The 23,740-nt window shown below is 44.0% G+C and overlaps 2 protein-coding genes across 7 annotated transcripts; one reads left to right on the top strand and one right to left on the bottom strand.

Moving 5' to 3' along the window:
* Window positions 1-67: 67 nt before the first annotated feature.
* On the bottom strand, window positions 68-11,053 carry FAM114A2 (family with sequence similarity 114 member A2). Of its 3 annotated transcripts, none has more exons than XM_082063792.1 (14): window positions 10,863-11,053; window positions 9,168-9,388; window positions 8,595-8,694; window positions 8,035-8,130; window positions 7,665-7,777; window positions 6,575-6,709; window positions 6,251-6,409; window positions 4,654-4,777; window positions 3,625-3,704; window positions 2,812-2,940; window positions 2,472-2,611; window positions 1,631-1,703; window positions 987-1,040; window positions 68-270 (listed from the first exon to the last, which is right to left on the bottom strand). In XM_082063792.1, exons 2-14 carry the CDS (start codon window positions 9,375-9,377, stop codon window positions 169-171), a joined length of 1,515 nt encoding a protein of 504 aa, XP_081919918.1. In that variant the 5' UTR covers window positions 9,378-9,388; window positions 10,863-11,053; the 3' UTR covers window positions 68-168. The 3 variants fall into 3 exon arrangements, with proteins under 3 accessions (XP_081919918.1, XP_081919916.1, XP_081919917.1); XM_082063790.1 differs by lacking the exon at window positions 10,863-11,053 and adding an exon at window positions 10,576-10,678; XM_082063791.1 differs by lacking the exon at window positions 10,863-11,053 and adding an exon at window positions 10,576-10,678 and having other exon boundaries at window positions 9,168-9,379.
* MFAP3 (microfibril associated protein 3) lies at window positions 10,673-20,289 on the top strand. 4 transcript variants are annotated; one of them, XM_082063794.1, is made up of 4 exons: window positions 10,712-10,762; window positions 14,447-14,538; window positions 15,056-15,517; window positions 16,871-20,289. In XM_082063794.1, exons 3-4 carry the CDS (start codon window positions 15,238-15,240, stop codon window positions 17,614-17,616), a joined length of 1,026 nt encoding a protein of 341 aa, XP_081919920.1. In that variant the 5' UTR covers window positions 10,712-10,762; window positions 14,447-14,538; window positions 15,056-15,237; the 3' UTR covers window positions 17,617-20,289. The 4 variants fall into 4 exon arrangements, with proteins under 4 accessions (XP_081919919.1, XP_081919920.1, XP_081919921.1 ...); XM_082063795.1 differs by lacking the exon at window positions 10,712-10,762 and adding an exon at window positions 11,189-11,696; XM_082063793.1 differs by lacking the exon at window positions 14,447-14,538 and having other exon boundaries at window positions 10,673-10,762.
* The last annotated feature ends 3,451 nt before the right edge of the window (window positions 20,290-23,740 follow it).

Here is a 23,740-nt window from a genome sequence, read left to right as displayed (position 1 = left end):
CAACGTGCTCTAAGAGCTGTCATTGTCAGACTGCATTTAATCATAGTTCTTGCAGCAGCAGCAGCGATCAGAGTTAATCTTTTTCTCTTTAATAACAGCCATTACATCATTCTCCAGCATGGAAACTACAACGTGGGAAGGTCAAAAAGTTCTTAATTAGAAGGATTTTTATTGCTGTGATAGTTCCATTCTAGCCTCAATAAGAGAGATCTGCAGTACAGGCAGCAAGAGCTGGAAGGCATCTTGGATATATGAAGCACTGTTTGAAGCCTACGAAAACAAAAATCAAGATACACACATGAATAATTACACTACCAATCAGCTTTACTAACCACATACTCATTTCAAACAGCATTGATTAATGCACATAAACAGACAGCTAGCGCTTGTTGGATTTTTTTAAGGCTTCATTCTAGAAATCAATTAAATACTACATTTTTGAGAAGCTTTGTGCCATTAGGCAGAAAAGCAACTGGCTTAAAAGCCACCAAACAAGATCAGGTGCAATTCAAATGCAGGACACTGTTTTCAATAACGGCTGAGAAGAATTTATTTCAAAGTGAAGCACAAATGGAAGAACACACCAACAGGAAACACCCATTTCCTACCACACCTCAGTAGTTTATAAGCATTGAGAACCAACTTAACAGCCGGGAAGTGTTGGGATTCTTGCATGCTAATTTGTGAGCTTGTCTAAGGTTTGACTTTGAACATTTAAATTCTAGAAATCCAGATTGCTGAATTTAATATGTGGCTTCTGACCCATCCTAACTGTCAGCTCAGACCACATAAGCCTCACTCTTCACTAACTCATCTCTTGCGCAAATCTACAGGCATTTATTAACACTTTTAAGTTATTAGATAGGTAAGCAGCATCTCAGACCATGGGTTAGAGAACTTTGCCTGCATAAGGATAAAAAAGTTGAAAAAACAGCATATGTATTTTTGAAGTATTAGTTTAAAGTTTTAACTTTAGTATAACTGACCTCTAGAAACACTCCAGTGATTAAGGGATTAAGCACATCTGCTTTCTCTTTGACCTGCAGAGATCAGACATATATTATCCTGATTAAAAATTTGATCACATTTCTTCAAGCAAGGTAAAGCTAAATCCTCAGTAAGTTTAAAATCGCCATGTCGCCCTTGGCTATAGGAAAGCAAAGTGACAAGCTGCAGACGACCTGCCCCGGAGCATGAAAATAAGAACAATGTTATCCACACATGCACAATGAAAGTCATATATGAGTACACGCATTCCATCTTCAAATGAACTGTGGATAACTGGAGAATTTAGAGAAAATGATGTTAATCTCCAATAACACCTGAGTGTTCTGGAAAATCCACAGCAGGATCACAAACCTCATTTGTTTCTGTCTCCTCAGTACTGTCAGCATCACTTCCCACCCCCACCCTGTGCCACACTGAATGCAGTTTCTTTCCCTTGTTTCCAGAAGCTCAGCGTACATTCAGCTGCCACAGCTGGGAGAACACTGACCTAGAAGACCAGTTCACAGGGCAAAAAAAAATGCATATATAAATGTGCAAACACAAAAAAGCTTTGTGGTGAAGATCCCAAGGCTGTAATCAACTAATCACATCTCATTCCTAAAAACTACAGTGTAACTCTTACCCCTGCAGTCGTTAAGCATGTAGTAAACTCTTTAGAGAAAGTTGACAGTTCTTTACACAGCACAATCGTCATTCTGTGGAAGAAGAGTGGGAAAACCATGGAGTAAATACATTCTACAAGAATAACTTTTTTTCTAGCATTCCTCTAAAACACAAATGCCTTTTTTTTCCATGCATATAAAGCTAAATTAAACCCAAATTTATATAGAGCATATACACGGTATACAAAGATCCAGAAGTTCCCTAAATAAATTAGGGAGAGTAAAGATGGAAAAAGAAATAATTTAAGCAGAAGATCTGTAACAGCACTCAGGACAGACACATCCACTCAATAAGGAACTGTGCTAACTTGCTTTTTTTACTGAAAAGTGTCATTTTCTGAGCTAGAAAGTACTGCATATTTCATACACTTGCCAAGTATCTCCCAGCATAAAATAAAAATCTTGTGTTATGCATTATTGGTAAGATCAATCTACTAATTAGTTGCAGTAATTTTACAATATCACGTTCCTAACATACTAAATGATTAACAAAGACATAATTAACAATCACTTTTATACAACCGCCTTGCCAAATTTTAAATGTTTATCTCCTAATTAGCACAAGCTTAGGGCAAACATTCTTCTTGGCTATGTAGAAGTTTCCAAGTAGGGTTTCCTCTTTCCTATCAGGAAAGAGACAGCTGAATTCTGCTGGAAGATAGTGATGTCACCCACTGCAACTCTAAACATAAAAGCAGAATTCAAGAGCCCTGCATCCCATGGATTGGCAAAGAATTATTAGACAGTTTAATCAGTATGTCAGTAATTATCTGCTAGACATTTGCTAAGAGATGAACTTACTGTGAAAGGGACTTGGCTCTGTCTGTGGCCGTCACCTCTTGTTTCTGACCATGGAGAAACAAAGCTGCGGTTTTGTGAAACATTTCAATGGCACATGCTGTCAGTTCAGCCAGGCTTCTTATGGCAAACGCATGAATATCCTGCAAGAGTTAAAAAGATTCCCTATACCACACAAAAACTAGCAGCTTTTATTATTTAAAACAAGCGAATCACACAATTTACTATCACTACACTGCCCTTTCAGACCTCAGAATCTGTACAGAAATAGAAATCCATAAACTCTGGGAGTTACCACTCTAACTTAGCAGCCAGATACTCTCTTCCTTCATTACTCAGTTACCTCTACTGATCTTTTAGCATCATGGTCACCATCTCCAGATTTTACTTCTTGGTCTTCTTCACTCTCTTTTTCTTCTTTTGGAAGATTACTGTTGAACTGTGCTATCCATTCATGAGCAGATGTCCTCACCTGCATGAAGATATGCCATAGTATTAAACGACTGGAATGAAACTCCTCTGCACAGCACAGAAGATGGAGTATTGGATCTCTCTAGAGCAAAGAAACAGCTACAACTCCTGACCTATCGAGGAAAACCAGGACAAATGGTCCTAGTGCCTCCAGGGTTGGCTGCGCTGATGTAGTTAAGGGAAGTTATTTCTCTAGCAGCGGGTGCTGGAGTTTCCCAGGAAGACCACGGCTAACAGAGGTGCTTTAAAAAGCTGTCAGCAGAATGCTGCTGCCACTTGGTGGATCTGAAGGGTAGTGAAAGGAAGGCAACTCTACCTCATAACAGCTTCTGAACCCAGTACTAGCAACTGCTCTGTACCAAGAGGAGGACTTCAGTTCATGACTATAGGTTGTTTTCACTGTGGAGGCTGAAGGCTGACTGCTCCTGATTATCTTTGCCACCACTCACTACTGCCCAGTGACAGGGCAAAGACACACTGGTGTCTGCTGATGTGGAGCCAAAGCCATTACAGAACAAGATTCTGCTCCATAAAGTCAAAGGCCCATCGCTTTTCCCTACCATTGTCAAAGGATCTAAAGCACAGCTTGTTTTCATGCCTTTGATATTCTCACAAGCAAAGCAGGACTGAGCAGCAGTTCCTGTGAGGAATCTCTCCAGCTTTTAGAAGACAGGAAATAACTCACCATGATCAGTTTGTCCGGTTTTGAGGAGATACGTAATTCTGAAAACAACTCTGTTACTTCTTTTGTGAACTCCTCATCTCCTAAAGGACAGGAAAGGAATAAGCAGCACTTCAATGCACAACCAGTTCTGCACAAGTCTGTCAACTGTTTCCTTTATTTCTTTTTGAACCATCACCTCAGGCAAGAGTGCATCAAACCTGGTCTTTTAAAATATAATGTATATGTTAAGTTCAGAAAATGTGGATACACCAGTGCCACATTGGCTTTTGCTTTCTCAATCTTACTTTTGTAGCTAAAGTAATTCCTTTTGTTTTTTTCTTACAGGCAGCATTTAATAATGCACGAACTTGCACACCACCTGAAATAACACTTAAAGCCTGTGGTTCTCCTCGTATATACGGCAAGACAGTTGGTCACAGTGGGGGGAAGGCTGGAAGATCCATCGTGTGCAAAAAGATACATTAAATGTTAAATGATAGCATATGCAGGTGTGTAAGCCCTTCCTGATGAGCCATTCAGGCAAAAGCAATGCAATAAATTTACATTTAAATCTGTGTAATCCTCAAGAATCAGATGGCTCTGGTATATGGAGGCACCCCTAAGTCTTTTGGTCTGTGTTGCTAACTCTGGTTTAAAAAAATAAATAAATAAAAAGGCTTTTTGCTTTCCCACAGATTGGACAACTCTGTTTGGTCTTTCCCTCATGGTCAAGGAAACGCAGCATCTCTTTGAATTTGCATCTTGGCTCAAGGTCAGCTGTGTGAACTGCCCAGGAGTCAAGCAACTCTAATCCTGCTCTGGCAAGAAATCATTCCTGCTACAGAATTAATGCACAGCAGCTTTTCAGAGATAAAGGGTATTGCTACTTGTCATGCTCCTGGCCACAGACAGCTTTAGGATTAAGTATCCAGCTAAAGAATAACTTAATTTTGGCATCGTGCCCATTGCTAGTGATAAGGGCTGGTTGGCTCTACAGTGGGAATTTCTTTGAGAACCAGCTTCTCCAGCCAGGACCTGGGACTCTCTTACCCATCTTTTCTTCCTCTTCTTCTTCAAAGAATTCAGGTAAGGAAAATGCTTCTTTGAGCTGTTCCATTTCCTCCTTCAGTGTGTCCAATTCTTCTCCATGGAGGGCATTTAGAACCGATTTCACCTGGTTGGAGGTAGTACAGACAAAAAGAGAATTATAAATCCAACAAGAAAAAGAAATAGGATGGCAGATGCAGCACTGGTTTACATCACATGTAAAAACATCACTTCGTGAGAAAGTGGTATTTTCCTACAGGAAGAAGGAAAGGGGAAAAGACCTATTTGTGAAGCCCCATTAGGTAATAATGGATTCTTAAAGAGTTATTAAAGTTTCTTTCATAAAAAAAAGTGAAAGACTTCTGGAATTTCATGCTGGTCTGCCCTCCTCCCTGCCTCAAGACTCTCTGCTTACAAAACTCTCCTCCAGACCAAGGCAGCAAACAAGTGGGTAGGAGGAGAGAGTAATTTGTGAAAAGTTGTTGAAGACATGCAAGAACTGAGGCTAACTGGGCAAAGAGAATGGCTCTAGGAGCTGAGGACAGGACATAATCATAGAACTGTTTAGGTTGGAAAAGACCTTTAAGATCACCAAGTCCAACCATCAAGCTAACACTGCTAAGTCTACCTCTAAACCACGTTCCTCAGTGCCACATCTACATGTCTGTTAAACCTTTCTGGGTGTGGTGATTCAACCACTGCCCTGGGCAGCCTGTTCCAATGCCTGACAACCCTTTCCATGAAGAAATTGTTCGCAGTATTCAACCTAAACTTCCCATGGCACAACTTGAGGCCACTTCCTCTTGTCCTATCTCTTGCTAACTGGGAGAAGAGACCAACACCCTCCATGCTACAACCTCCTTTCAGGCAGTTGCAGGTAGTGAGAAGGTCTCCCCTCAGCCTCCTTTTCTGCAGGCTGAACCGCCCCAGGTCCCTCAGCCGCCCCCAATCACACTTGTTCTCCAGGCCCCTCACCAGTTTTGTCGCCCTCCCCTGAACTTGCTCCAGCACCTCAAGGTCTTCTGTGTAGTGAGGGGCCCAAAACTGAACACAGGATTCGAGGTGGGGCCTCACCAGGGCTAAATACAGTGGGACAATCACTGCCCTAATCCTGATACCAGCCAGGATGCTTTTGGCCACCTGGGCACACTGCTGGCTCATATTCAGCCACTGTCACCAACACCCCCAGATCCTTTTCCACCGGGCAGCTTTCCAGTCACTCTTCCCCAAGCCGGTCAGTGCTGCCTGGGGTTGTTGTGACCCAAGTGCATGACCCGGCACTTGGCCGTGTTAAACCTCATACAACTGGCCTAAGCCCAACAATCCAGCTGGTCCAGATCCCTCTGTATGGCCCTCCCACCCTCCAGCAGCTCAGCACTCCCACCCAACTTGACGTCATCTGCAAACTTACTGCGGGTGCACCTGATCCCCTCATCCAAGGTAAACATCAGATCATAATGCAGGGGTTAAAGTGAAGTTGTGTAATCAATTGTTTTATAGCAAGTTCTGAGCACTTGATTTTACATATATATATATTTCTAATATTTTTTCCCTGTTCAGCTGAACTCAAAATAGCAGGCGAATTGCTCAAGGCCATTACCTTTGATTCACTCTCTCTGGAAAGCATCTCTAAGGCCTCCAGATGCGAAAGACCCTGAAACTCATCAAACAGTAACCCATAATGGGCTTTCTTCTCTGTAGCCATGGTAACCTCAGTAGCTGTCTGCTGCTCTTCTTTCTCCTTTGCCTCTCGTAAGACCTGAAAAGGAAAAGCAGAGGACTCAGGTCAGTACCAGCAGATACAGAATATGGGAGGAGAAGGCTTTTGGTTCAATAGTAAAAATGGTTGCTTAATGACAGGACTGTAAAAGAAGGGAAAAGAAATGAGAGAAACCAATGAGGAGCTGATATGGAACTGCCATACCTGAGATAATGTAGAGGTCCTGTTCATAAGGCCTTTTGTTTTTTTGAATCCAGGGTCTCCCTCAGCTATTACATCCATTGTCTTTTTCCCAATGAATTCCAAGGCATCCAGACCTCCACTAATAACACTTTTTCCCTAGGAATCAGATTTGGACACAGACAGCACATAAAACTCACAGATGACTATACAATTGAAAGAAATTAATTGGGGGATTTATATCAGCAGTGTTATGCCAGACACTCATATAAAAGCCAAACTGGTTTCTTGTCACCCTAAAAATCCAGCCTAATCACCACAAAGAGAGCAGAAGGACATGGAAAGAGCCACAGCACACTATCATCCAACAGTTTAATATAGCACTCAGACAGCTGGAGCAATCTGCTGGGAAATACATTTCTATTTTGTGAACAAGCTGGTTCTCAGCAGACTGAAGTATATAGTTCTCATCCTTCCAATCAGAGAACACTAGACCTGTGGGTTTTGGTTGCTAACTCTTGTTTAAGCCTTAAAAGCAGGCGCAAGCTTTCCATCTGCAGCTCTTTCAGATTCAGGGGCAAATCGACAAGACAGCAGATCACAAGAGCACAGTTTCTAAGGGTAATGGGTTCCCTTGAAGTGCATTTCTCATAGTCACAGGAGCAAGCTGATTTCCAAGCAATTTGGGCTAGTTTCACAGAAAATTTTGAAGAGGAATATGGATTTCATCTCTAGACAGTTCTGTGGAAATCAGTGGAAATATTCCAGGAATGAGTTTGACCCTGTATTTACCTGAATACTCTAAAGGGAGCAGAGATAATAGAATACAGAGGTGACACAGGAATGCACGCACCACACAGTCTGCCTTCATTTTTTTTTGATTATGTATCAACACTCAATACAAAACTATCAAAATTCGAGACAATTTACACATTCGGTGCCAGCAAGAAGCAAGGCACAGGATACAGGCCGTCTCAAGGTTGAAGTAATTTCTCACCATTCATCCCACAAAAATCAAAATTAAAAGTTTCCTTTAAAAATGTTCCAGATGAAAGGCAAAAACTTCGATGCTCTCTTAAACTCATATTTTTTCCTGCATTCCCAACTCACTCACTGTGCTTTGGACAGCAGTGGAGATGGTTGACAGAACTCCAAGAGCCCCAGCAATGGGAAAGGAACTGACATCATCAACTGGATCTGTGTTCCCAGCACCAGGATTCTCGCTTCCTGCATCAGAAGGCAGAAAATTAACTCCCTCACTCCCCAGAAAAAGATCCTGTCAGCTGCAGTGGAGAAAATCAACAAACATCAAGTGTCAGCCAGGAGCCTACTTTTCAGAGCTACCAGAAATAAGTAATAGAGTATTATTTTGGCACAGAGATATCTACCTCAATATGCAAGATGCCGACCACGGTGATGTTATTTTGGGGTTGATTATATTATGAGAAATGTTTCAATGTTGTTCTTATGCAGTAAAAACTGACCTCTTGTAGCATCTCTAGTCTCTGAAGAGATTTCACTAGGACTGGGGATCCCAAGGGTTGTTTCTGCTTTTTCTATGACATTTGAAATACCTTGACCTAGAGAAGACGGCAGTATTACTTTAACCATGAGATACAACAGAAATCAGAACAAAATCAGGATTAGGGCTGCATATTGGTTTTTTATTATTCTGGATTCCTCCTGCTCAAGACAGTTTACCCTGCACTAAAACCTACTGCTACACAGCTTGCAATGTAATGAACCCACGTTTTATCTCAGCTTTTTAATCAAGTTGTAATTACCAGCTGAATACCAGTTAAAAATACCGTCTAAAATCATGCAAACATCTTAAAACTTGAAAGCAATTTGGCTGTGCAGATCTCCTTAATATCACTGTACCTTTTGGTACAAGTTTTCCCTATTACATGAACAATTCTCTTGATATTTTTCCAATAATTGCTGCTATAACAGAAATCCCCTTCTCTGGAAAAAAGCTCAAAAGCACTTGCTTGAGGCATGAAGCATGGTTGGAATATATATCAAATACCAGAAAGAGCCTTACCTACAGTAGCTACAGTAGCAGACGCAGTTGACAGAAGAGATTTCCCCCAGCTTCCCCAGTAGCCCCAGCCTGTCTGAACTGGAGCAGGAGCATCTGAGACCTGTAATGAAGGAAAACAAAAGAGAGTGATTGTCCCAGTTTTAGCTGGGATACAGTCAATTTTCTTTCTAGTAGCTGTGTTTTGGATTAAGTATGAGAAGAATGTTGATAATACACTGATGTTTTGGTTGTTGCTAGCTAGTCAAGGACTTTTTGGCTTCCCATGCTCCACCCAGTGCAGGAGCTGGGAGGGGGCACAGCTGGGCCCCAGGCCAAAGGGATATTGCTCACCACATGACATCATGCCCAGTATATAAACTGGAGTTGGCCGGTCAAATCACAACACTGATGCAAGTATTATGGTGAGAAGAGGAACACAAACAGCCTGTGATGTGTAACTTTTGTACAGCATTTTCTTTTCAGATAAACAGCAACGTGAATTTTCAGTAAAGGAGTGGGGCTTATGCTCAGAATTCTGTGCTCAAAGCCATGAAATGTGACGTCACGTTATCTGGAGCCAGCGCAGGAACGTACCTTGAGGGTTTCAGCTGGTGGCTTTTCTGTGGCAGAAGACTGGCTTGGGGGTTTGGGCTCAGGTCTTTTCCGAGTCATAGGCGTAGGCTCAAGCTCTTGCTCTCTCTCTTCATTACTCTCAGTGCAGCCAGCTTCCTCTGCTTTCTGTTCACTTCCATCTTCGTAAGAGGTTTCTTCTTTCAGATTTTCACCGCCGTCTTTCTCAGACATGACTACAAACACTCATAGAAAGCAAAGCAGATAAAATATTCACTTCCTTGTACATTTTGACATTAGTTCAAAAGCATCACATTTGTGGTTTAAATAATTAAACACAACTAAGACAGAAATCCCTTCATGTTGCCGCACATACCCACATAAACAGATTGTATTTTTAAGCAAGTGTATACACCAAGTTGCACCTGACTGGAAGAAATGTCACATTTGGAAGTTTAAAGTCCCACAGAAACATGTGGCTTTATCTGACACACCCTCTCCACGGGAAAGAAACAGGTTGCTCACTCCAAAGAGCAAACAAAAAGTACAAAAGGTCCTCAGATAATTCAATCCATTACTTGCTCCACTAAAAAAAAAAGCCAAATTAAATAGCTTGGGATGGCTGGTTGGATACAAATGGGGATAGCTGTCACAAAGCTGAGCAGGTAAGGAGGCAGCAACCTGTTGCCTTCTGTATTTAGGGCTGAGCTTCGCCAGGGCGTTACCACCATCCTGGAGGTGAAATACACTCCAGCTGCCACAGCTCCCGGCCCTGGCATGGCGCGTTGGGATGACGGTGCCCACGAACGGGGCTGCCACGCTGCGGCCTGCGCACGGGGACAGAGGCTTCGCTGCTCTGCGGGCAGCACCTCACCAGCTGCAGGCACAGACCTGCGGGGCACAGACCTGCGGGGCACAGACCTGCGGGGCACAGACCTGCGGGGCACAGACCTGCGGGGCACAGACCTGCGGGGCACAGACCTGCGGGCACGGCTGGGCCGGGCGTCGCCTGGTGCGAAGCCGCACCACCTGGGCAGCTCCCCCGGCCATGGGATGCTGGTGGCTTTGAAGGCCGGAGAACAGCGCTATAGGGGGGGAGCTCCGGGTGAGGGGCTGGGGACGCCGCCCATCACCCCCGCATCCCGGGCCCGGCCGGCCCAGTCATTCCCCCTAGCAGGCTCGTCCCCCTGGGGCACCCCCCGCCCTGGGGCCGCCCCCAGGGTCCCATAACCCCCCGATGGGGCTGCCTGACCCACAGGGCAACCCCAGCCCCCCCAAAGCCGCCCCACGGCATTTCTGCCCCATCGGGGCACCTCCAGGTGCCCAAAGCCACCCCGCGGTACCGCCTGCCCCACGGAGGGCCCCTAGAGCCCCTTCCCCGTGGGACCCTCCGTCCCACAGAGGTCCCTTCGAGGTGCCGCCCCCGCCTCACCCGCCGGGCTGGGCCGCCCCGCCAGCTCCGCGCTCCCCACACCGGGCGGACCGTGACCATAGAGACGCGGCGCAGAGCGGCACCCGCCGGCTGGCCCCGGAAGCGCGTCTCGGCCCGGAAGAGCGCGCGGAGAAGCGCATCCGGGCGGCGGGGCTGGCGGCGGCGGAGCTGCGCGGCGGGGCTCCCGGTGAGAGCGGCACAGACACCGCGGGGGCGGCGCCGGGCTGGACCCGGCCACGCCGGAGTCGGGGGGAATGGCGCAGCGGCGCGCAGGCCCTGTCCCGTACCTCGCTTTTGGGCACAGGAATGCTGCCGGGGGTGATGGCGCGCTGTTGTGGCGTGACGTCAGGTCCCTGTGACGTCATGCCGAGCGACGTCATGCCGCGTGACGTCATGCCGGAGTTCCCTCGGCCGCAGCGTGGGGGGTGTCCGCCGTGCTTCCCGCAGCTGCAGCGGGGCCACCCCACGGGCGGGCGCGAGTGGGGCCGGGGCCGCTCGGGGCGGGTTCTGTGCAGCGGGGGTTGTGCCCGAGCGGCGGGAGCTGACAGAGGGAAGGAGGCTGGTTCTGGTGGGCGGCCCATCCCGTGCCCTTTGGGGGCGGCCCCGTGACACGTGTCAGCCAAGGGACCACGCGGAAGGCGAACCCCCACGTCACGTTAGCCCCACGTCAGCCACACGTGGTGAGATCTGCTCAGGTCTCCTGTCAATTTGCTCCTCCTGTTGTTTTCTGGAGCTGTGGGTTGCCCCCGGAGCCTTCACTGGTCCCAGCACAGGGTGAACCCTCCCTGTGGCCTGTGGGCACACCCGTGATGGTCTCGTCAGACCGCTCCATCTGTTTGCACAAACTTCCTGGGAGTTAATGTCTTCAGGGCTCTGCCACGTGCTGCTCCCAGATTTGAAAAGGGATGGACTGGACTCCTTCCAGTGGTGCCCAACAATAGGATGAGGGGTAATGGGCACAGACTGAAGCATGGGAGGTTCCATCTGAATATAATGAGAAACTTCTTTTCTTTGAGGGTGCCAGAGCCCAGAACAGGTTGTGGATTCTCCTTCTCTGGAGACATTCAAACCCACCTGGACACCTTCCTGTGTGATCTGCTCTGGTGAACCTGCTTTAGCAGGTGGGTTGGACTAGGTGATCTCCAGAGGTCCCTTCCAACCATTCTGTGATTCCGTGAAAGGGTCAGAGGGGCCTCACGGGATGGGCACAGCAGCCTGTTTTCTGTAAGAAACCACGCTGCGAGTAGGAAGGTGTGCTCTGTGCAAAAGTGATGCATTCAGATCTATTTAGTGTGCATTGTCACCCATTAGCTTGTTGTAAATGCTAAAATACATTTCTACATCACGTGCCAGAAGTGGGAGTCAGTCAGTCTGTGGTCTGTCAGGTGTGTCTCGGTTTATTGCTTCACTTCTCTCCAGCTATGAAATGATGTTATGAGCAGAGAATGTAAAGCCCTATAACTTGCAACCTCTTGGGCCACAATTTTACTGTGCCTTATAAATGTGTGTAATTTTAAGCACTATCAGTACTTCCATTGACCTCAGTGGGACTACTTAGAGTGCTCTCAGTTCAACAGACAGGCGTTTTTTCAGGATAAGAGCCAAAGATGACTCATACAAGTGTATGCATCATGGATTTTTATGTTTCCATCACTATTTGTTGTTACAACTTACTGTTTAATAAAGGTTAAATATGTTGAGCTCAACTTCAGGTTCAGTTGTAAAATAGCCAGTTTCTATTCTGCACATTTCGTCTGGCTTGAGCTTAATGCTCTTGGGAAGAATTGTTATGTTGGCACTGCTCTCACTTTATCCTTTTTGGATCCTTTATCAGCTCCAGCAGCTGTTTTGCATAAGCATGATGGCTGAAGAATATGGATTTCGCAAATCATTTTATTTTTCCCTACACTTGGCAGTGAGAGATCATTGTCTGCTTAGCAATAATGGCTTTTCCAAAAGCAAAATGTGACAAACAATTTCTAATAAATCAGACCTCGAAGAGTTTAGTAGTAAAATTCAATGACCCATCACCAATGTTTTATACATTATGCAAGCTCAGTGCAAATATGGTGGAGAGCATATACAATTACTCAAGATAATTACTCTTATGAGCGAAAATGTTGCTGGGTATTTTTTGTGTTAAATCATTGACTGAGGTTCCTAATGTCATTTTAGCAGGAGTGTCACAGACACTTGGAAATTTAATAATTTAAATTTAATAATTTAAAATGATAATAACACAGGCAAAGTACCAGAGGTACTGGAATTACTCTCTGATAAATCTGAAACATTATTAATGGGGAGGTTATTGTTTTGGAAGACTGGAGGTTATTTTGTGCGTTTGATTCGATCCTGAAGATGAGGGTTCGCTTCATTGCCAAGCTCTCACCAGCTGTAACAGCATCAAACACTGCGAAGTCACGTCCCAATGCATGCAAAAGCCGTGAGGCGCAGCAGGATTCCTAAGAGACAGCAGCCGGGTGGTCGAGTGATGCATGTTGAAGATCTGTGACCACAGCACCCCACTTGCTCACGCAAGCCGTGACAGACACTCAAATGGCAACCCTGGCTATCGCCGCTCTCAGTGGTCCACAAACCACTAAAAACCTGCAGCCTGCCCGCAAGAAATCTGCACAGGGTTACCAGAATAAGCAGGTCAGTTGTCAGCAGCCTTCTGGAGGCTCTGAAACCCTCAGAAAACGCTCAGGGTCTAAAGGAGGGAGGCTAAAACCACTCGTAAAACGGAAGATCAGTTGTTGATCAGTCCTGGGGTTTTCTCAGCCCCGTACGGTCGATGTGGCTGGGATGCTCATCTCCGGACGCCACAGGGCTCGGTAGCGCTTTCCATAATGTGTAACTGGTGAAAAACTGGAATGAAAGAGGCCTCGGTGCTTTGGTAACTGTTTAGGTGCGGGAAAGCTGCAACAGAAATGGGGCAGGTACACGTTTCTCATTGACATCAAGTCTGAAATCTGGTTTGATCTTTGACAAATTATTTTTAACTGAAAAAATGCCTAGTCTCGGTAGTGTGTTATCAGCAAGTTTTCCCATTCTGAATACACTTATTTTTTCTCTGCTGAAAAGATAGTTAGTACAAATCACCTGTATTTATTTATAGTAAATTATTTTACGTAAGTGATAAGACTTCTGTCTGCTTTAGGCAGTGTTAACTAGGGATTCTGAAAGGATGAGAAGCGTCTGCATTATTTATTAGGAAAATGTATTCTTTTGTATTGTGGTATTTGTGAAATTCAACTCTACCAGCATTTGTTATTGGCAGAAGGCAAGATGGTAAGTTTGAAGTCACAGTCAGCAGGATGGAGTGATATTCTTTAAGATAGGATTGTAGCTTGTGGCTTCTATACTTTGTAAATTGTTTTTTAGGGCTCTGGAGCAGTCTAGAGGGAAGCAGAACTTCAGGGGATGCATATTTGATTAGAAATTTCCTTGAATCTGCTTCCAGGAAAATCGATTACAGATTTTCTCTTATCGGCGTCATCTCATTTTTGTTACAAGTTGGTTTTATTTTGGCTTTTAAAAATGGAAAATCCTATTGTCTTAAGATATCTTTTGCAAACATTATTTGAAGAGTGTGAGTTCTATCCCTAGACAAAACATTTTTTCAAATTACTGTGAAAAATGGGGCAGCATTTGGGTAGAGAAGACAATAAACAAGATACAACCACTGAGATGTAGCACCATACAGTAAAAGATTTTCAGCAGGAGCTTCTCGTAAAACAAACAAGACAAAAAGAGGCAGAGTTAGAAAATACAGCAGCAGCAAGAGAGATTGCTAAAAAGGAAGGATGTTTAGACATCTGTGTCCTGATATTCAGAAATACATGTCCTGACTTCCTCTCTCTGGTTGTAGATAACTGCCAGGAGACTTTTCCCACTACTGAAAATTATAAGGATCTTGTTTAGTGTTTAGACATAGAACACTGACCGTGACTCTGAAATCAAGTAAGTGGATGTATAAATGCTAAAAAGGAGATGTGTTTGTGCTTTGTTTTTTCTCTAGATGCTAAATGAAAGACTGGCTTTAGAAAGCCAGGGCGTAAGAGCACTTTGATACTGGTGGAGAGGGAGGCAGAAATTATTTCCTCTTTCTTGCTTTTCTTCCTCTGTTAAGAAACCACTTTTTCTCTGTTAACAAATGCAGAATCCACTTTCTGACCCTAATGATAGTTATGCATTTTGAGTAGTCTGAACAATTTGTTCTTTCAAACCCTTTTCCCCTTAATGATTATTGTTCCTGGGATTACGTATTTGGATGGGAAGATGAACATCTAGAGGACTGAAGGTTGTACTAATACCTTCTTACCCTCATTTCATAACCACGTTCTGAGCAAAGCTCTGATTTGGAAACTCTCGGCTGACAGTTTATGTTACACTAATCGAAATCTGTTTACTGGAAATGAAACTCGAATACACCGTAAGCTCGCTAGCATTAATAAACTTAATTTTTTTTTTCTTTCAGTTGGATTTCCAGTTTCTGCTTCTAATATTGATGGTCTTGAAAGTGCATTTGGATCCAAGACGTTTTCTATCACTGAGCAAATCAAGAGCCTCTTCTACTATCTCAGAGCAATGCAGACAGCTTAATATCATATGACCTCATTTCTCCAAATTAAATGAAAGAAGAATTTTCTCTAGCTTTCCATGAAGCTCAGCTACTGCCTGTTAATTTTGACTGTTAGTGCTGATCTTTCAATTGGATTTACGCTGGAAAATGTAGCTTCTAACAGGACAGTTGCTTTTGAGTCTTTCAATGCATCACTTCATACAGTGTCTCCAGCTTTACTGAGTTCTCCAGCACACCATGATCTCATAGCCAAAGAGGGGACCAGTATTTTAATTGAATGTAAACTGAACATCAGCCAGTATGAATATATTCTCTGGTACAACTCCAGAGGACACCTGCTTGAACAGGAAGATGAAGGTGAGCTTTCCTGCTGTTTTTTGTCCTTCGGTATTCCCCTTTTACACAGTGTCTGAAAACCTCTGGAACTTTATTATCATTTTCTCTTCCTATCCTCCCATTGTCACAGTTGGGAGATAAGGAGAGAGCAAGACAAAGCCCATGTGAATTATACCTGAATTCTTCTGTCCTGGCCCATCCATCCCGTTGTGGTGCCCTGCAGAATCATTTCATTCAACAGGCATCACAGTATTCAATACAGAAGAAATGAATCTGCATCCTATGAGATAGTAACTGATATTTTTATTTGTTATTGCTCTGGGTTATATTATATTTTTCCAAACACATGACTTAAAGACAATTCTCCACAACTTGTGACTTTTTCCAGCTGGTAGTCAGTGCTTTAATTTTGTTACAGGATTTTTTAAAGCATGAGGTAACTTATTAAATTTATTTTCTGGTTTACGCACCAGTGAGACTGTGGAAACTAATGCAATTTGTAATGGCCAGTGGTGAAATACATGCTACTTAACCCTTTTATACAGAGTGAGAATATATTTTCCTAGCCATTGGCTCTTATAGTTCTGTCCCTGTAGTTTTTAATTTTCAAAAAATAATGTATTTTAGAGATGCATGTGGTTTTCTCTACCCTATTAGTATTAATGAAGGTCATTGAGCTAATTGATAGGATCTCCTCGGAGGCTATCTTTCTGCCTTAAGTATTCAGTAACCTCTTAGTAGTTATAATGCCATTTGGAGATTAGTTCAAAGTAGAGTAATTAGAAAAATGAGTTATGAAAACAGTTTTCCCCCTAAGTTATAAATGCATAGGAAATACTGTATAAAGCTCATTTCTTTTATTGATTTCTTTATACATGGATTTTGTATATCAGCACTGCATGCTCAGCAGAAAACTGTCTTAAGAAAATCCTGGGTTCTTTTGCCAGCGGAGCCATTTACAGACTCTGATCTTTTTCATGGGTCACTTGGCTTTTGACTCCGAATGTGTGGAAAATCAGACTTTATAGAGGACAGTCTTTCAACGTAGCGTTACACAGCAGGTGAGAAGCACTAGTTAAGAATTGGGTTTGCTGTCAGAAGGAGCTAGCAGTCCAAAAGCACATAAGAAACTGCAGATGAGAGAAACCAGAGTAGCAAACAAGCTGAATAAGTTACCATAAAGCAGTAGGACTGGTGACTGGGTTATGGCTTTCTGTCTTACATGCCCAAAAAGGAAATTTCAATCCTTGCTGCACTGTTTGTATGATGCTAAACGTGGACTGCTTACTTCCACGCTCTGTCTCCTGTTGATGGAGCAAACAGCATGTGTAATTTTTGCTTCATTAGCTCACTTTATTTCTTTTGAATCTGCAGGTGGCCGGTGGAGGATTGCTGATAATTCCCTTAACATTACAAAGGTCAAGTTTGCTGACCGAGGGCGATACACGTGTGCAGCTGTTGGTCGTAATGACACCTTGTATTACACAGTCACCCTGAGGGTTATCTTCACCTCGGGAGACATGAGTATCTACTACATGATCGTGTGCCTCATTGCCTTTGCTATCACCCTCATTTTAAACATAACCCGTCTGTGCATGATGAGCAGTCACCTCCGCAAAACCGAGAAGGCCATCAATGAGTTCTTCAGGACGGAAGGGGCTGAGAAGCTTCAGAAGGCTTTTGAGATAGCCAAGCGGATCCCCATCATTACATCTGCCAAAACACTCGAGTTGGCCAAAGTCACTCAGTTTAAAACCATGGAGTTCGCTCGCTACATAGAAGAGCTCGCCAGGAGCATTCCCCTTCCGCCTCTGATCCTGAACTGCAGGGCCTTCATGGAGGAGATCTTTGAGGCTGTGCGCGTTGACGATCCCGATGAAGTTGGTGTGGAGGAAAAACAGCCCCAAGCCTGTGGTACCCAAGCTGCGATATACCCCGTCAACCCAGAGATCAAGCGCAGCATTTCACCAGCCGGGGATTCAGACGATGGGTCCGTGAACGAACAAGGTCAAGAGATCGCCGTTCAGGTCTCCATTCACCCGCAGTCCGAAGTGCAGAGCATTGACACTGTTTCTCATGACAGCTGCCAGTTTGCACCTTCTGAGGAAGGCGCCTGCTGAGTCTGGCAGTTCACTGTTGTGAAGGAAGCACAGGTGACCTTGGGATACTGCGAGAAAAGGGTCTGCAAACAACCTGCCTCAGTCCCATATGCACAAGAGTTTTCTAAGTTGCCAAGTGCCAGAACTGTTACTGAAATGTTTTCTGTCAGTGTTGATCTAACGATGTTCAGTCTCTTAGAGAAGACCGTTTGGGAATATTGTGCAGTGGCTTTTATTTTAAAGCAAGCTTGCTATACTTAAGATATTTACGAAACAGGAATTCTTTGTTCTTGGCTCCTTGGTAGCTTCTGATACTTCTGACCTGTGTTAGAAGTGGCCAAGCCAAGCAGTACCACTTGCAATAAGATCTTTTCCTTTGTGAACTCTTTTCTTCCTTCACAAAGTGGAGCTGGAATTCCTTTGAGTCAGTGTTGTTGTCCTGATGAATTGAGTGGTGTGCTCTTTTTGAATTGCCTCTTGGTGCGTGTAGCCCATCAGAACCATGGTGAGCTTGAACAAATAAATCTGTTTTGTGTCATGTGCTTCAATGTTGCTATCAACATGTACTGTACTGAGGAAAAGAATAGTGCCAGGATCTGCTGCTGGTTTAAATGACTTGTAGTAGTTTTAAAGCAGCTTAGAGAACAACCAGGTAGTCTCAGATTTCTCTGCATCTGCAGAAAACTTGTGTGTACTCCAAGTGTGCAGAGAGCAGATCGTTGTGACAAAGCTTGTCGCTTGAACTTGGTGCTGATTGCCAAAGCGCCTTACCCTGGTGCTGTCTCACAGAATGGAGCAGTAACAGCACTGCCGGCACTGTCTGTATTTTGACTTTGCTGATTTCATTCACTATAGAAAATCCAAAGTTTTATATTGTATTTAACATTGTTGTGAGGAAAAAAATGACAGTAATCACATAGTGGCATAATTGAAAAATTATTTCACCTGCAGATCAGGTGTCTCAGGCGCTTCTTTGGGAACAGCGTTATAACAAAGGAGGTGAAAAGCAGTGACAGTCCTTTTGCTCTGGCTGGCGTTTTCAGAACGCAGTGAGGAGAGCGCGGTTTGCGGAGGGGGTGGCCGAGCTGTTTGCCAGCGCTGTGTGCAGGAGCAGAGGAACCCGCTGAACCTGCCCCGTCTCTCCTGAGGAGCGGTGGCGGAGGGAGCGGCGCAGGTGCCGACATACGTACACAACGTAGGTACTTCATTGAGGATCTCCCTGTGGCTCCCTCAGCCGTGGAGATCCAGCCATGAGGAATCAGTGCAGATGGGAATCTAGTTTCTTTTTTCGCTCTTCGGTGCTGATATTTTTTTCTCCTTAACATATGTAAGTTGTATCACTTAAATAGCATTTTACATCCTGTTGAGATTTAGTAGATGTAAGGCTTGTAAGCACTCCACAAATTAATTTCTTACAACTACTGGAAGCATATTGCCATATAATTTTAACAACTTGGCAACAGGAGCACCATTTAATTTCCCACAACTCTTTTTTCTTTCCTTATTATTACAGAAATGTCAGTTGAACAAGTGATTCTGGACGGCTTCTCAGGATTCTTAAGAGGATTTGACATTACGTTTACATGAGTAGAGATGGAAAACAAGCAGGCACAGTGGTAATAACAGGGTGGGGCCATCTGTTCTAATGCGTGCTTGTAAAAAAGGGTCTGACCAAATTATATTTATCGTATCATGTCTGAGAATGGGAAACTGAAGCATCTATTACCATTTTAAACTACATTCTGGGGAAAGTTCTGCAGTCATACACCAGTAAATGCAGTCAAATTAAGGATAAGGGTGGTGTTGGTCAGGAAGAACAGGCCCAGCTTTGGGTACTGTTGCTTTCCCACCAGCTTGGTGCCATTTCCAAGCCTGTAGCAAACTGTATCTGCTTCAGGGAGTAAAGCCTGGTGTAGGAACAGACAGTAGCTACTACCCTCAACAGTAACTTCTTTTTTACTTCTATGTTTGATGGCGCTTTATGTCCAGGTGAAAAGTTTGTGTTGTTTTGTGTAACCTGTCTGGTTTCTTTAAGCTTTTTGAGGTGATCAGTGTTTAAAGATACTCTTGCGGATAAACGCCTAGTTCTCTTAGAAGCCCTGGTGAGATGCTGCTGGCTTCAATTCTGTACTACAATGAGCTCTTCAGGTCTGTGACACATGCACAAATGGAGATTTGGGGGTTTGCACCATATTGGTTTTCCTAGTTGAAAGAGGTGAAGGCTGAAAGGGAGAATGATCTGGTTTAATCTCCTTTGTGCCACAGGCCATCAGGATTGTAACCTCACCTGCCTTTTTTTCCCCATAAACAGCTCTCCCTGCTTCTGTGGAACTGTTGCATTATATATGGCAGTAGCAGCTTAGACATTTTGCCCTGAACTACATGCACAACATGGAGATGCAGCTACAAAATCAAAGCTCCATTTAATTGCTTCCTAAGAAGCAGTTGTGCAGTCGAGATTGACAGATGTCTCATCAGAAGTAGCAGCTTACAGGCAGCAGAATGACACCAGAGGTGTGTCAGATGGGTGTCAAGAGAGCAGTTTCTAGATTAGCTCCATCTGTTCTTTGACTTTACTTTCTTTACAGAGCTCCAGGTTCTCACGAAGCACAGTTGCTTGGTGTATGTGTGTCCTCTTGCCAGTGGAGAGGAAACAATGACCATGCGTAAAGGTCCTTGGAAACGCAGTTGCAGTGTCAATTGCTGTATAGCAAAGCTCAGAGTTTTCCTGAATTGTTACAGGATTTTGTTCGCTAAATTAATTTCATTCCTGAGAAGAAGGCTGTTTTGTAAGGATTTCAGTAAATGGGGAGAACCTACTACACGTAGGAACTGATCCTACTCCCACTGAATTTAATTAGAGCAGATTTGAAGCTCCAGTGTATTTTACAAACAATATTACAGGATTTGTATCCATCTGAAAGCAAGGATAGTGGTGATGTTATGCAGTAAATGTGATTTCCAGAGAATGAAACCTGACGCTGGTTTCCAAACGACTTGTGAACTGTTCTTGTTACCCGGAGCAGATGTGTGCACTTACATTTGCTTGATGCATCTAATTGAACGTTAACATTGAAAGATTATGTAAAAGTCAGTGTTTCTCTCTTAACTTTTTGTAGGACAAGGAGAGTCTACAGTGGTTTCCTTGCTTTAAGCTACATTTTTTGACAATCACAGGCTATTTTATCTCCTCTTTTTGACTTATTTTTGTTTTAAATAATGCAAAACCACCTTGTTATCCAAGAGTACCTAAAACTAACTTTGTAGTGGTTATTTGTATTACCTGGATTGTAATGTAACTGTTTAATGTAACCACATAGGCTTTCATACTTTCATAAAATGAATTGGTAGATTTGCAAAATAAATTAAAAACAAAACCCTCAGTTTGTTCGAGTTTTCTTTTTTGTCCCTAAGGGGTGATGAGTAGCTGTGTACCGGGGTTCAACAGCAGCTCTATTCAACTCAGCAGAATGTTGTTACCAGCCTGACCAAGGTTGTTGGGATGTTCTGTCATCTGACAGACCCTTCCTTCCATGACATTGTTGAGTCTGTCATTTTATTATGTCTCAAAGTCCTCAGCACCATCTGTAATAATTGTTACCAGCTGTATTAACAACCAGTTACAGACTTGAAATGGTTTCGGGAAGGCCCGTGCATTCTTGATTTCACTTGTGCAAGCTAAAGGGTGATTGTGAAGTGCAGTGACCTTCGCCCACAAACCTGCATTTTCTGTTCATACCTTTCTCACGGGATTGTACTATTCTATATTGTAATCACCTTTTGGGTTTTTTCTTTAATCCTCTTCAAAACCCAGTATACTCGGACACAACTTATCTCCTAAAAGGCAACACAGCACAAACGTGCAGTATCTGAAGCCTTTCAGTGACCAAGTCTGTGCCGCTGGTTTTGCAGTGAGTTGCTGAGGTGGCATGAAGGAATTTCCACTCCTGTGCCAAGGGCAGCGTGTGGGATGCTCGTGCTCTGCATTCCCAAGGCTGGAGATGTAGGTCTGACTTAACCCTTCCTCTTTGCTGGCCAGTGGTTTGTTAAATTACACCAAGAGGGAATAGCATCCCCTGGGGTGCTGTGCTAAGGATACTGAGAGTGGGAGGGAGGGGCCAGCCCACCTCATTTCAGTGACCAGGCTTGGGGTCCTGCTCCCTTTGCAATCAATTCAGAGCATTAAACTCTGCTTGGGGATGATCCCAAGCCCCTGCCTAAGCAGAGCACGTACTTACCACCACTGGTTACACTGGGAAACCACATTTCCCATGTGAGTGCGTGATGCTGCACGATACGGATGTCTTCCCTATGGGCATGTCCTGCAGCTCAGAGTACAAGTGCCCCCCAATTGAGTTTAAACTGCAGTCCCCACCCCTCCAACACCAAAAATCAGCTTGCTGAGAAACACTATATAATATGGCCAGTGGTGCTGTGCAAGTGTGAATGAGACCAGACTTCACCTACATTGCTTTGAAGGAATAGTCTCTGGTTGCCCAGTCTCTGCACAAAGCAGATAATAGAATCCAAGCTGAATTTTGAGGATTTTTCCATGAGAATCAGGAGCTTAAAGGAAGAATTATTTGACCCATACTCCTCAGGCTGGGTGGATGTTTGGTCAGCATCTGCTTTCTATCTCCATGTTATGAGATATGCATGAAAAGTTTCTCAAAGCTCCTGTAACCTGACCATTCATGATCCTATCCACAATGAATGAATTAATAGGCATGAATTTAAAGTATTTTTCCATCTGGATACCAACAGATCATTGAAAAGGGAGCTGTGCTAAGGATCATGGTACTTTAATTTTAGGTGTACTCCTTAAAAAACTACAATTTTTGTTAATGTTGCATCACTCTCATCACGTGAGTCAAGTCTCCTGCTGGGGACACCATCACGTCATTCAACTCAGGCAAGTTACAGCGACTCCCATGCAACCAGGTCATTCCACACCAGCTGGGTCTCCTCTCCATTTCTTTACTATATAGCAGCTCATTCAGCTGTTTCCAAATACTGCCAGCTTTTTTGCATGTGGAAGGGACAATTACACCAACACAGCAAAAAGATTTAAAAAAAAAATCATTTTGCTAGATGTCCAAATATCAAAAAATCCCCAAAAGCTGGAAAGCTGCACTTTATCCCTGGTAAGACAGTGCCTATTCTTTGGTCACGCCTGGTTGCCAATGATTGTAATAATACTGAGCAATTAGGCCTTTCATTTTCATTAGGCTAATTAATTGTTTGCACAGTGCCCTGAATATGGAATCATTTTCCTTTGGAAAGAGTAAAAGGATTAGAATGGCTTCATCCCAAGATGCTCAGAACGTATTTTATTTATTTTATGGGAGAAAAATTCTCTCGCGCCCCAAATGCAAACCATATACTGGAGTGTTAATGCCTGGGCTGGGATGTTTCCGTCAGCAGAGATGCACACAGATCACACATATGTCCACCCATCTGCCTCCACGCTCCATATGGTACCTGGGGTTTCTGCTGCATGTCGATGAGTCCGCAAAGAGGCTGGAGCTGCTGTTGCGTGTGCGATGCCGGGTTTGTTCTGCGGCCGTTGTCAGACGCTGGAAGAGCACGTCCCCTTGGAGAGCCACCATCCAGGGCACAGGTGTGTGCCCAAGGCAGCGCCGCTGGAATGACGAGTGTTGTGTTGTGATAGCGCTCGCAGGGCAGCACACCGGGGTGTATAAACGTACTGGAGACTGTCTCAAGAGGTTTATACTTTAAGTAAATCAAAGACAAATGAAGTCTGGGCGAGGATTTCATGCAGAAGGGTACCCAGTAGATACAATATTGCAGAGGCTATTGCTAGCTCTGCTTTTCTTACGTTTGTCCTATTCAGTGCCCCTTGGTGCTATCATATTATTAAATATATATTTCATATTAAATTATTCCAAGTGTAATACAAGCTTGCAGAAAGCCATTTCAGTGGAAAGCGAGGGGATGTATTCAGCCTCAAATTTAAGGGAGAAGCTGCCGTCACACAAACTTCCAGTAAAGAAGTTAGAGATAGCTGCTGGAGTTCCCACTGCCTTTCCTTCTCTCTGCCTCTGTTACGGGCTGGCTGCAGGAGATGAAAGTTATGTCCCATGATACTTTCTCTTCCTCTAAAGATCGGAGCACTGAGAACAGC

The sequence above is a fragment of the Streptopelia decaocto genome (genome assembly GCF_964273445.1).
Source record: "Streptopelia decaocto genome assembly, chromosome: 12".
Classification (NCBI taxonomy): Eukaryota; Metazoa; Chordata; class Aves; order Columbiformes; family Columbidae; genus Streptopelia; species Streptopelia decaocto.
This window is presented reverse-complemented; position numbering and strand designations above follow the sequence as displayed.